We start from the raw sequence: 13,396 nt of genomic DNA on the forward strand, positions 1-13,396 counted from the left end.
CACATAAACCTTCTTGTGACTGTGATCAGCTGTGACTGCAGTTTGAGTAAGCACAAAAGCAGCACAAAAACAGTTTGTGTTTCTGCTTTCCTTCTGAATAACAGTTGAAGAGATTGTTCACTGGGGGATGTGCTACTTTGATTGCTATGAGAATCATAGAATCATGGCATGGGTTGAAAACGCCCACAGTGCTCATCCAGCTCCAACCCCCTGCTGTGTGCAGGGTCACCAACCAGCAGCCTAGGCTGCCCAGAGCCACATCCAGCCTGGCCTTGAATGCCTGCAGGGATGGGGCATCCACAGCCTCCTTGGGCATCACCACCCCCTGGGTGAAAATTTCCTCCTAAGATCCAACCTAAACCTCCCCTGTCTCAGTCTAAAACCATTCGCCCTCTTTTAGAGATAGGAGGAGCAAAACATGCTACATGTGCATGCTGGGTTAGAAGGAAGATGTGGAGAATGCTCAATCATGACCTTATAAATAATCTCTTAGCATTGGTAAAGGTACGTGTTCACCCACCATTAATTTTTGATTTGGTTGTGGAGATAATGCTGGAATGATCTGGAGGGGGTAAAAAATTATTCTGAGTGCATTTACTGTTAAAATTGAGGACCTTTATGGCTGTATGCATCTTCTATGGAACAGAATTCTTTAATTTATGATTTCTAAGTTCTCACTGTGCTGTAAAGGGACAAAAGCCCAAAGAAGAATGATAAGAGAGCGCCTCCTCATCCAGTCTGGGCAGGCAGTCATTTTTCAGCCAGTAGGTGGCTGAGTGCCTGACTTCACCCTTTGCTGCTCTGAGTTGGCTCATTTCTTACTGCTTTGGCCATTACAAGAAAAATGTCAGTGCTGGGACAGCTCAGTGTGGGTTTGTTCCTGTTCTGTCAGGGGAGGGCATCACCCCAAGTTGGTTCTGCCCTGTGTGTAGGGTAGGCTTTAGTTACTGCTGATGTGTCACAATTTTGAAATTAATATATCAAGTGAAGCTTAAGGGGAAGAGTTCACAGATATGGTGAAGGTGGAAGGAAAGCACTTTTGCTTGCACGCAAAATGCTGCTGGAGTGATTTAAGCATGATTCCTCCAGTGCAGCTGGCAAGCTGTAGAGGAGCTTGGGTAGGTCCTGAGCACTGCTCTCACGTGGGTGGCTTTGCCTGAAGTGCTGCAGGTTGGTGTGATGCACCCGATGCCACCAGAAGGGATGTGTTTCCTGCCAGGAGCCCTGCTTATTCCTGACTGTTCTTCAGCTGCTGTCCTTCCAAAGACACCAAACAAGGCCAACCTTCCCACTGGCTCCTGACAAGAGGCCCCATAACTTGCATTAACTTCTGCAATTTCCTCGTTGCTCTTAAGCAGGTTATTAATTAACTGAATGTAACCACTGGCTGTTGATAAATCCTTTTAACTAATTCAAATTCCATATCAAAGTTCCGAGCATTTCTGCTCAAGCTGCTGCCGCGGTTGAGCTTTGTGAAGAATTCGTTCTGATCTGTTTTTGAGTTCTGGAGTTGGGGAAAAAGGAGAGAAGATATTTATTTGCTTGATTCCACATGACAACTCCAGGGTAACTGAATAGACTGTACGGTTGGTTTGACAAGGCTGCGCCCGCGCCAGCAGCCTCACATACCAGAGACCGGGGGATGGAAGGGGAACTGACAGCCCTAATGGATTTTATCAGAATTTCTCTAAAGACCGACAATTTGCCTTCAATTATTAATGTTTTTCCGAGGTTTCTCTTCTGAGAGGTATGAATAACTAACTTAAATATGCATTCATGAAACGTTTTCAATAATGAATAAATTGCTGAGTGGAAAGAAGTTGAGCAGCACATCCAAACATTAAATAATGGAAGAGATGTCTGAGAGTTTATGAAATGTGGTGTTTAATAGGGTGGCTGTTACTGGGATTTCTATGAATGCATAACTGTATTGCAGCAATGTCTGTGCAAAACGTGTTGTAAATGAGCTTACAGGTTCCTTGAGAGAGGAAAAAGCAGCACCTGCGTATGGGGGTGTACTGTGGTACATGTGTTAGTCCTACAGTGATCGTGGTTCAGTTTGGGCTGTGAATGTGTTTAGCTTCCCTCCTCATTCTCGGAAGACATTCTGCCTCTGTTGTTGCCTCACATTGGGGAGATTCAGGGATGCAGATGGAGAAATGTGTTGGCTGTGTTGATACATGCACTGAAGAAAAACCAGAGTGGATTGCCCTGTACCTGGAGGAACATCAGGGCAGGTGGTGGTTGTTCAGTGACTGCCATTGCAGGAAAGCTTAAGGGACTGCGAATCCCTTCCTTGCTCCACTCCTGCTTTCACTTCCAGAAGGCGATTGTGAGAGCCCTGAGCTGCTGTCTCCCCCAGGTACTCCATCCTTCTTGCTCCCTCGTGCTCTTCAGACAGAAGCACATGTTTATACATTGTGTACAACTTTATAACAAGTCCTTTTCCTTGCTACAGCACTGAATGTTTATCACATGCCTGAAATCTTACTGAGAAATGCTTGGAAATGTGACCTTCTAGCAGCACTGTTGTGGCACTGTGTGCATTAGTATTTGTTACATGAAGCAATTCAGATATTAGCAGTGCCATTTATTTTAGCATCATATTCTAACTAAGCTCCTCAGAGATTAAGTTCTTAGAAATCTGTCTTACTGACTTAAAAAAAAATGAGCTTCATGGGGTGCTACTTATAGCATTGGTGTGTTCTGAAGCTATGGTCAAATATAAACCTTTGTTTTTGTTTATATATATGTATATACATAGTAAGAACTGAAGGAAATTGTATCCATGGTGTGTAAGTGCTAAAAGAAGTGCAGGTGTTTTTGTCAAGTTAGAAAGTGCATGTTAATGAGCATGCAGGCACCTTACAAAGTGTTTGCACAAGTGTTAGTTAATGAGCTTATAGGTACATTCTTTCCACTCCACATCAGTTTTATTCAGCATGGGTTTTGCAACCAAAGTTGCATCCAAGATCTGTGAGGTCTGGCTTGCTGAAAGCAGCACCTGGCTGATAAATAAATCCTCCCTGTTCAGTCTGTTGATCACAGGAGGGAATATTTGTGTGCATAGGAGTGCTGAACTTCAGCAGGAGGACGGGCTGCTGCCCAGCAGCTGCTCTGTTAGAAGAGATGCATCTCAAATCACGCTGCCTCCCCTTGTTTTACTGTTGCATTAATGCCGAATGCCTGGGATGATCCGCAGCTCCCCAGCCTGCAGCAAGGCAGGAAAAAGAAATTAAGCATAGTGTGATTAGTAGACTTTGTGATTCCTTGTTTCATCATCTGGTGCAGCTCAACCTCCACTGGATTTCTGGGTGACATGAAACCTGTCATGGCAGCAAAAAGCAGAGGGGCTTCCAGCAAACCATGATGGTCTTGTGGGAAGAGTTTAAATGTATGCAGCCAACCCCATGGGAACTGTGGTGCTCAGTTCACCCTGTGTGAAAATGGTGCTCTTTCAAAATCGTCTTTAATCCTTCTCTTTCACTGAAAAATATGAGAACTTTAATTAAAGTTTAGGACGAGTGCTCCGTTTTAGGAAGTTCAGTGCCTTTCCAACACAAAACTAAACTGAATTATTGGTGTAGTGCGGAGAGGAGAGGAGTCATCCAAAATACCTTGCACTATTTTGCCCCTAAGTTATGTTTTGCTTCTTATTTATTTATTTTTACATAAGACCACATCCTAAATTCTAAACCCGGTGAGATGTGCAGTCTTGCTCCTGGTGGTATCATGCAGAATATGTTTTATTGTCTGCTCACAGAGTGCTGAAAAGGCTCTGACTTACTGATACTGGTTTGCTTTTGCATCTTCCATCCAAGGCATCCCAAGCACTTCGTACCATCCAGCGTGTAGAGCATGGCAGGACATCTGTGAGGTAAGGACATCAATTCTACTGATGTATTTATTTATTTTTAATGTGTAGAATAGGTGAAGCATTGAGTTGAGATGTGCCTGGGGTTGCTATGCACCAGCAATGCTGCTGGCCTCCCAGCCATGACAGATGTAATAGATATCCCTTCCCTCAGGGAGAACCCTGAGAGCACCTTCCTCTCATGTGTCTGTTGCTTAGTGTACAGTGAAGCAAGAATATCACAGCACAGTTCTTGCCCTTTTATTTTAAGTGGGATGGCACCATTTTATTGTATGTTGTCCTTTTAATGTCTTTCTGCAGAACCCAAGTTTCTGATAAAACAGCAAGGCTCAGTTTTTTTGCTTAGAGTTTGATTGCCTCTCAGATGCCCTTAAGTCCAACTGCCATTTTATGTGGAATTTTTATTGTTAATCTTCTGTTATTTGTGAATTATTTTGCAAACAGACCATTCAATTGCTTGGAGCTCTGAACCTGTCAGGCCAGCTTTTGTTCTGATTGCTTCTGATAAGGAGCTTTGGTAAGAATGCTGTGCCTCCAGCAAGTTAGCAGGCTCACCTTGGTGGGGAGCAGCTTCAAGGTCCCCAGGAACTCTCAGTTTGTCATGAAAAGGGAATCTAGGTGCAGAAAATTCTCCTTCAAAGTTTTGCTTCTGATGTGGGAACGCACCCTGAACCAATGGTAACACTCCGTGTTATGAGCTGGGTCTCACTTTTTGCATAATGATGACCTGGAGGTTGTGGTGAGAGCTGAAGTCACCACTTCATTCCCATGTTCTGACCACAAGAAGGTGCAGAAACCTGCTGTGCTCACCCTGTAGACTCTGAGCTGGTGGGGATCTGTGTGAGAGCTGGGAACTTCGGCAGCACCTTCAACCTGTTTCCTCTTGATGGAGTGCATGGGTCCATCTCAGATGCTGCCCTGACAGGCAGAGATATGTGTCCTGCCTCAACAAGAAGGTGATGGTAGGTGATGGGAAGTCAAGCTGATGAGGTACCTCACAAACCATGCTCTGAGTTTAACTGTTCAACCAGCCCCTTTCTTAGAACCCAAGCAGAACAACAACATGCTTTACAAGATGTGTTGTGTGTATGTAACAGCAGCAGCAGGGTAAGGTCTCAGCTGCAGAAGGCCAAGGAGGGGCGGCTGTGTTTTGGTGCCACAGCTAAAAGAGAAGATTCAATGGGACTCCATTCCTGAATTTTAATGATTCTGTGAGCAGATTTTGTTGTCCTACTTCTAAACGCAGCATTAGAAGCCAAAGTAAACTTCAGACCCTCTTTTATATTCATGGGAAGTGTTACAGAATGACAGCATTTTTCCTTTGGAAAGACAATCTCCTCTACAGCAAAGGAAAAGAACAAGTGAACAAACAGTGCAAGCTTACCAAGGGCTTTTTTTACCTTCTTCCCAGGCAAGGATAGCTTTCCACTTAACACAGAGCGTTCTGTTTTCTCTATTAAAAACAAGTGCACTCAAATGGAAAAGGCTTTGTATTTTGTCCCAGAAACAGAGAGTTTCATTCAAAGATAAGGCCTCTCTGCGTTATGGTGCCTGTAGTCACCTGACGGGGCCGCTGGTAACTTTTAGGCTGCTTTAGTCTGCATTCCTGAGATGCTTTACTCCTGGCACTGCAATTAACAGCTTCGGGTTCACTGCCTGCCACCGGATTCTCTGCTTGCCACCCGTGCCCTTGGATGTTGCCCGCAGTCGCAGGAGAGCAAAGCAAATAGGCTTTGTTTCAAAGAATGCAAACTTTGCACCCGTAGCCATCACTGAGGATGCCGTTATGGAGTTGTGAGCAGGTAAAAAAAATAATACTAATAATTAAAAGCAAAAAACGTCTGTAGCTTTTTGATGTTCTGCTCTTAAAGCTGAGAACTGCTCAGTATGATGGGCCCAACTTCCAGTCTGGAAGCATGCTTGGAGCATCTCTTGCTATTCTCAAATATAATATTTGGAAATATTCTTTGTGAATAAGTGAAGAAAGAGGGAATTGTTGCATTTAGGGCATAATGTTTGTGTTCCAGTGCATGCTCTCAAGTTTGGCAGCGCCTTGTGATGAATGAGTGTGCCCAGAGCTGACATCTCTAGCAGGTTCATTTTATGCAGACCTGAGTGAAAAAGGAGGTCATACTGATGGGTTTTTTCTCTTAAGCTTAAACGCAGACTGTTTGTTGTGCTGGGGAAATGTGTTGTTGCTTTTGTCTGTAGTGAACATTCAGGAATTTGGTGAAAAAAGGTTATTTTATTTAAAAATTGCATGGTGTTGGTGGGAAAGGATAGGAGAAATGCACTGCAGACTGGAGCTGAGGGACCACCCTTGTCCTGCTCCCACCAGTAGGGGGTCATGCAGTCTCTTGGAAGGCTCAAAGGCAAATATTCTCTGCATGCAGACATTTGTACCTGCCTTTGCAATGTCCAGACAAGGTGTTCTGGGCCCAAGGAACTCTGTCCCTTCCTTGGGACAGGAAGCTGAGGTTCGTCATGAAGACTCTTGCTTTGGAAATGGATGAGCAGAGGGTCCCATCCACATGGGAAAGGACCAGGCAGCCCTCAAATAGCAAACAACACTTCTGAAATGGCAGGAAAATCAACAGACCTCTCCTCTAATTAAGTCAAATGTCCCCTCTGTGGAAGCTTTAATCACCACAGTTCTAGGACACGAGTGCAGGACTGTTGTCCTTTGTGAGCCTGCTGAGCCTGGCCCTGCTTGGCGTGGCTTCTGTTGCATTCCCCAGCCAAGGAAATGTCCATAGCTTCAGCTCAGCCAAGTATTTGTTTTACGTGAGCTGGAATGGCTGCAGGGATCATTCTGACATCAGAAGTGACTGTTTTTTCTGAACCCAAGTCATTATCTTGATCTTACAAATAGCATATTTCTTGAGTCAGGACTCATGAACCCAGAAAACCAAGCAGCCCAGCACACCTGCTCCAGCTCCACTCTAACGCTGACCATAGAAAGGAGGTTGGCACTCCTTTTCAGTTAGTCCAGTCCTTTTTCTTTTTCCTGGTGATACACATTGAAAGAACAAACTTTTTTTATTTAATAAGAGTGTTTAGCTAGTCAGTGTTTGAGTGCAAAAGTCCTTCAGCGTGCAGTTCATGGTAGGTGCTTAAGGACGTCCCTAGGTCAGGGATTTCTGCACGCTGATTATATGTACCATTTAAAAGCTTCTCTGAACTGGATGGTAGTGAGTTCATTTACTTCTTCCTTCTTGTTTTTCCCTCCCTTTTAGATGTTGGCTGAGGAAGTAAGTCTTGAAATATGCCACAGATTTATACTTTGTCCTGAATGGATGGCTGATGGATGGGGTTGTTTCCATTCTGCCCTCATCTAACTCCTTTGAGCACATGGTACACGCAGAGTCCTGGCTGAGTGGCAGCAAGGGCCACCATGCACCATCTCTTTGGGCTGGTTTTGGCACAAAGGGACCTTTCACGTGCAGGGGATCTTTTCTCCTTGGATGATGCTGAAATCGAAGGAAGCCTCTCTGAAGCTCTTGAACAAATAAGGATGATTAGTTCATCTGCTGTAAGTGAAACGCCTTCCTGTAATGCATGAGATTAAATTAATTTATTGTATTAACAAAGTGTTAAAGACAGGGACGTGCACAATTTATGATTTTAAACTCAAGAATGCCAAGCAAAATGTAAGATAAACATCCTGCTTCCTTTTCTTTGTCTGGGACTGGCTTCAGGCTTGGAGGCAGCTGCCAGGGCACTGCCTAGAATAGAACAGAACAGCTCAGGTTGGAAAAGCCCTTAAAGATCATCAAGTCCAACCACAACCCAGCCATACTACCCTAACTCTAACAACCCTCTGCTAAATCATGTCTCTATGCACTACATCCAAATGTTTTTTAAATGCATTCAGGGATGGTGACTCAATCAGTTCCCTGGGGAGCCCATTCCAGTGCTTACCCCAGTGCTCCACAGGCTCCATTGTGGAGAACTGTGTGGTTACACAGTGGTTGGTGAGCTCCTGAAGGGCAGCAGTCCACTGCCATTGCCAGAGCCCAACCCCTTGTATCTTGTCCCCGTGCCACCTCCTCATCCTTGTTTTTTGCCTTTAACTCGTGTCTGGTTACAGAACAAGTCGTATCTAGTTTAATGATCAGCCCATCCGCTCCTTGATTATATTTTATGGGAGACCTGGGACAGAGCCTCAAACCCCACAGATACACTTCTGGCTGGGGTTTGTGCCAGCCTGTGGGAGGGAGGGAAAGTATCTGAGTGCTCAGATATTCAGCAAGAAACAGGATCATACTGCATCCATTGTAAAGGTGGAAGTGAGCAAACAATGGGCAGACCCCAAACCTTTATGCCTTCTGGTTAGTGCTGTGGGGTCTGCTCCCAGATGTGCTTGGCACATGTCTCTTTATTTCAACCAGGACTACCAAACTAATGACAACGACCAGGCTGTTGTGGAAATCTGCATCACTCGCATCACCACTGCCATCAGGGAGACGGAATCCATAGAGAAGCATGGGAAGGCCCTGGTGGCTCTCTGGGAGTCGTGTCTGGAGCACAATCTGAAGCCTTCTGGCAAAGACGAGGACACGCCACATGCAAAAATTGCATCTGATATCATGAGCTGCATCTTGCAGGTGAGAGGGAGCTGAAAGCAAGGGAGTGTCATGCAATGCTCAGCTATTCAGCTGTATCTCCTAAAGAGCAGCAGCACTTTGCATTATCTGAGGGTGTGTGAGTGGCTGCACATCTTTAAAACCAAGAATTCGACCCCACGTGTTGGTGTATGTTATTATGTGATGCCCATTGTAGTGAATCTAAACAGCTGCAGCTTCCTTATCTTTAGAAACGTTGCACCTACCTAGTGCCAGACCTCACTACCTGAATGCTCCATTAATTCTTACTATTTGCATTACGTTTAAGAGTTACAGGGGGAGCCACAGGACCGTCATTTGGAGACACAGTTGCTTTAGAGTGCACTGCTGTGGGTTTTAGGAAGAAAACAGCATCAAGTAGCTGGGTTTGGACACCAGCTACAGCACAGCTTAAACTTTCCAGACTGGAGACATATCTTGTCTTCACAGTACCTTTAAAGCCATACTGAAGCATGCAATGGCTTGTCCTCACTTCCAGTCTGCGCTGTCAGCAGCTGTGTGCCCTTATCCAAATGTTTTAGGGGCTGCTCTGTTGCAGATTGCTTTGAGAAAGGAGTTTGCTCAAATGAGATGAGAAAGTCATAAAAGCATTTACTGCTCTCTGAAACAGAGCTGCTATCAGCAAGTTCCTTTGCACAAAAAGAAAACACAAAGGCAGGCTTGGGCTGAGTTTTTAATGCGGTACGTGAGGGTTGGTTGAAGTTGTAATGAATATCTGACAGCTGGGTTGAATCTCACAGCGTGTTTCTGTTGACATTAGCAGCAGGGAGGTCCCCTAGGTTTGCAAACAGCACTATATCATATTATTAAAATCTGTTTTTCATTGTCACCCTCACAATTTCCTAAGTGAGCTGTTGAGCCCTGGTATTTACAATGGAACAAATGAAACCTTTCTTCTGTCGAAATTAAAGCCTTTTCTTATCTAAGTATTTTATCTTTATTATAGGAAAAAAAAAGTAGTCCCATTCTTTGGAATTTTTAGATCTGTTTAAGCACTCATCAGAGGGCCAAGCCTTATCTTCTCATTCTTTCTGCACGCAGTCCTAGCGTGTAACTTGGAGGCAGAATTTGGCTCCTACTCGCTATCTCTCATCCAAAACGTAACAAGGCATTATGTTGATTTAAACACGCTGCTGCCTACAGATCTGTTCGTTTTGAGGGCTTTTCTCATCGAAACACAGGTTTTGGTCATACAGCAGTTGCCACATGAAGCTGCCTCAGTGCCAGGAGTTGCTGCAGCCCATCCTTACACAGGGGCTGGAAAGTAGCCCCTGTAGTCCTTGTAACCTCTTAAACTGGCTTTCCTGCTCTTGTTGAGCAGCAAGCTGTAGCCTTAATTAGGGTTGGTCCTGCTCTGCTGCGGCTAATGGCCAAGGCAGATCCCATTCACAGAAGTAGAGTTGGCTGTATGCACAACAGAGTTGCTTTCTTTTTGGGTTTAAATGTCTTTTTTCCAGCGCTGTTCCAGAATGAGCATGTGTTCAGTCTGGACTACCCCTGTTGTTCACTATTTTGTTACTTTCTGGAACATCTGGGGCCCAGTGGTTGCCTGTGATTTCAAATGCTAATTAAATATAATCACAGTGCAGGATTCTTTTCAAAATCACTGTATTCTGGTTTCAAAGCGATGTTCAAAAGTGAGGGAAGATGAGAGAAAAGCACTGATTAAGGAGGTTTCAGAAAGGATGTAGGTCCTCAAATGCATGTAAACAAATATGTCCTGCTTGCTTCAAGGGTGGTTATGTACAGGAGATTATTGGGCAGTAGATGTGTGCTGCAAAAAATCCTTCCACACTATGATCTCACAACCCAGGTCCATGTGCAGGTAGCCCTGGGACTACCGAAGCCTAACACCGTTCTCATAAAATCATTCAGGCTGGAAAAGACCTCCAAGATCATCCAGTGTAACAGCACACCTACTGCTAATATTTCCCCACCAGACTATATCCCTCAGTACAACATCTAAACATTTCTTGAACACCTCCAGACACAGTGTCCCCACTGCTCCTGACCAATATTTGGGAGAAGAGACATCTCCTAATATCCAACCTGACCCTCCCCTGGCACAGCTTGATGCTTTTGTCCTATCAATAATTACATGGGAGGAGAGGCCAACTTCCACCTCACCACTGCGAGGCCAGAAGACAGCTTTCTTCAGTGCCACACATAGAACAGTTTTTGTTGACCCTGGTGTTCAGAGAAGTTGGATATGGTCAGTTTGCCCCAGCTGGGGTTGGAGAGCTGGGAAAGGGGACAGGGTAGGGGAGGACAAAAGGTAGAAGGGAGGAAGCTGAGCTCTCAGCACTCTGCAGGGCTGGCTGCCTGGCTGGGCTCTGCTGGCACAGTGAGCAGCATGAGTGGGGTCCCAGCAGGAAGAACTGCTCCAAGGGGTTTACTGTACGTTGGGGTGAAAGCAACCTGTACTGCTCAGATAGTGGATGTGGCTTCTGCTGTCTTCTCTGATGGCACTAAACACAAAAATGCATTGGTCAAAATGTTGCTGATGTATGAGTAGTGTACTAAATATCATGTTTTCTGCCCTTGCAAAATACAGAAATGTGTGTACAATCATCTCCTGCTGCAGTGGTTTTAGATTTCCTTCCTTGCTGTTTCTTTGAAGCCTGCTGTCAGTGCTGTCACCAAAGCATAAGCTTTCTTGACCCCTTGTTTTGCTTTCTCTGTCCCCCCTCCCCGATGTTCTGATCTTTATTTTCCAATTCCTATCAGCAGGAGATGTCTTATTTCAGCCACTTGTTTTTCAGAGCTTCTTCATGTTTTTGCAGAATTACAGCCGTCCTTCCGTGATGGCCTTGGCTGTCCCCGTGGCAGTGAAGTTCCTTCAGCGGGGCAATAAGGAGCTGTGCAGGAACATGTCGAGTTACCTCTCCCTGGCTGCCATTGCTGAAGCAGAGCTGCTGGCTGATCACACAGATGCCATTGTCAAAAGTGTCCTTCAAGGTATGAGCATTGATCCAACCTATAGGGTTGGAAGGGACCTCAAGGATCATGAAGCTCCAACCCAACCCCAACCCCCACCATAGGCCTGGGCCACCAACCTCTACATTTAATAGTAGATCACCGAGCCCACCCTGTGACATGCGTGTATGGAACATGCAAACATTCATAAACATGTGATGAAGTATATCAGACACAATCTAAATTAACAGAATATACCAAGGAAGATTTCTTGAGAACATGTGAACTTAATGAACCCTTTGGACCGTGGAAGATTTGTTGTAGATTGGGTGACGCCCAGGGCAGGAAATCTATCTATAGCTGTTAGTGCACTGTGCTAATGGAGTGCAAGTAACGAGCTGTGATAGGAGGCTGCAGTTACTGGGCTCCTATCCTTTCTATTAGTGTCAATGGCAATACTAGAAAATAGGAATGAGGATGAAATGGATCCCACCCTATGTCAGATGTCAGATATAAAAGCCTTGTGGTGTTCAGTTTCGCCTGCATCAGTAGCTTCAGGTGGTTCTGCTGCTAAACTCTTTGCATTTGACTTCTGTGCTTTAAAAAGGAACCAGAAACATTCAGAACTCTAAAAAAGAAGTTCCAAATTGGCCAATGTTGTCAATTTCATGGTTGCAATACGGTGCTGCTGCAGTAGCAAAATCGGTTTGTTTTTCCAAGCACAGGTAATAGCAAGAAGTGCCAACAGCTGCCTAATTATTACACAAACATTGCTGGGTAATTCTGTGCAAAATTAATTTTGAACATTATTATATATACAAAAAAGGGAGTAGTTATTTTATTATTATTATTACTTGGAGGGATACCTTGAGCTGGAAAGTAATTTGGTGCTTAAGATGCTACAAATTAGTCTAATTGGTTTAAGGCCAAATGTGATCAATAAGTATGAGCTGTGGGAGAGCACAAACTGACTGGCCCCAGAGCAGGATGTCCCTGTGGCTTTGTGGGTTTGTAGTAATGATTCTTTTAGGATCTGTGGCATTAGTATTTAGATGCTTATGTTGTCTGTTACCACTGGGGATGAATAGAAACATGGAGTGTGATGAGTTTTACAGTATAGTCATAAATGTTGGAGAGGAGTAGCAAACATCCACAGCTGACTGTTGGTCTTCCTGCATGTATGATATTCCACCAGCAGATGTTGCTGTGGACATCAGAGAGGGGAGCTGCAGGTTGCAGGAGGGCACTGTGCTGTGGTAATGCTGGCAAAATGCTCTCCCAGATACTTTTGTGTTTTCCAGTCAGGCAAATGGTCTGTTACAGATACAGCTCAGCTGGGGGAGGAGGGGATGGGTGCTGATGGGGGTTGCTGCTGGCGTGGGGTGAAGGGTTGCTGGCTGATGGGGGAATCTGTGCTGGTTTGCAGTGGCTGTAAAGAAATAGTGGTTGTAAAGCTTTCCAGCTGAGTCAGTGGGAATGACTGGGTTGTGTTTGGTAATGGGCCAGAGCAGTGCAGAGATAGCAAAAGGCTTCCCAAAAACCAAAGCATCCCAGGTATGAGGAATGACAAGAAAAGCAGCCAGGAACCACTGCTGGTAATCTGTAAGGATTTTGCTGGTTCTGCTACATCCCAGGGACATTTGTTTTCACTTAATGGAGGGCAGCGTATGGAAGGAGGGTTTGAGAGGCTTTCTGTGCTTGCACAATGCTGGGAACTTGAGTTTTCCTCTGAAGTCAGCAGATGAACAGAAGTAACCTTTCACTATCCCATAATATAGGTTATTTGCAGGCCTTATTTTGTAAGGACTTTCTGTTGTGCTCATTGCTGAGTGTTCAGATACACTTCTATTGTGGTGGAAATCGCAGCTCTCTGAGCGTTTATTTTGCCTTAAACGTACAGCATGGCTGGAATGCTGAAGCAGAACACGTAGCTTTAGCCACAGAGCACAGTCCCCTCGAATGGCATAGTAAAGTGGAAATG

General features: G+C 44.8%; 1 protein-coding gene across 11 annotated transcripts in view; it reads left to right on the plus strand.

Moving 5' to 3' along the window:
* The first annotated feature begins 1,420 nt into the window (after positions 1 to 1,420).
* Positions 1,421 to 13,396, plus strand: part of VEPH1 (ventricular zone expressed PH domain containing 1) — a 49,287-nt gene continuing 37,311 nt past the window's right edge. For 2 of the 11 annotated variants that reach the window (XM_085513695.1, XM_015872214.3), the window contains exons 1-5: positions 1,421 to 1,747; positions 3,822 to 3,877; positions 7,111 to 7,406; positions 8,266 to 8,481; positions 11,283 to 11,457. In XM_085513695.1, coding sequence (XP_085369821.1) covers positions 7,269 to 7,406; positions 8,266 to 8,481; positions 11,283 to 11,457 — 529 coding nt within the window. In that variant the 5' untranslated portion in view covers positions 1,421 to 1,747; positions 3,822 to 3,877; positions 7,111 to 7,268. Of the gene's footprint in view, positions 1,748 to 3,763; positions 3,878 to 5,515; positions 5,677 to 7,110; positions 7,407 to 8,265; positions 8,482 to 11,282; positions 11,458 to 13,396 lie in introns of all 11 variants that reach the window. The other 9 variants (XM_085513692.1, XM_085513693.1, XM_085513696.1 and 6 more) reach the window with 9 other exon arrangements.

This window comes from Coturnix japonica, chromosome 12 (genome assembly GCF_054131305.1).
Source record: "Coturnix japonica strain WE chromosome 12, WE-NBRP24, whole genome shotgun sequence".
Taxonomy (NCBI): domain Eukaryota; kingdom Metazoa; phylum Chordata; class Aves; order Galliformes; family Phasianidae; genus Coturnix; species Coturnix japonica.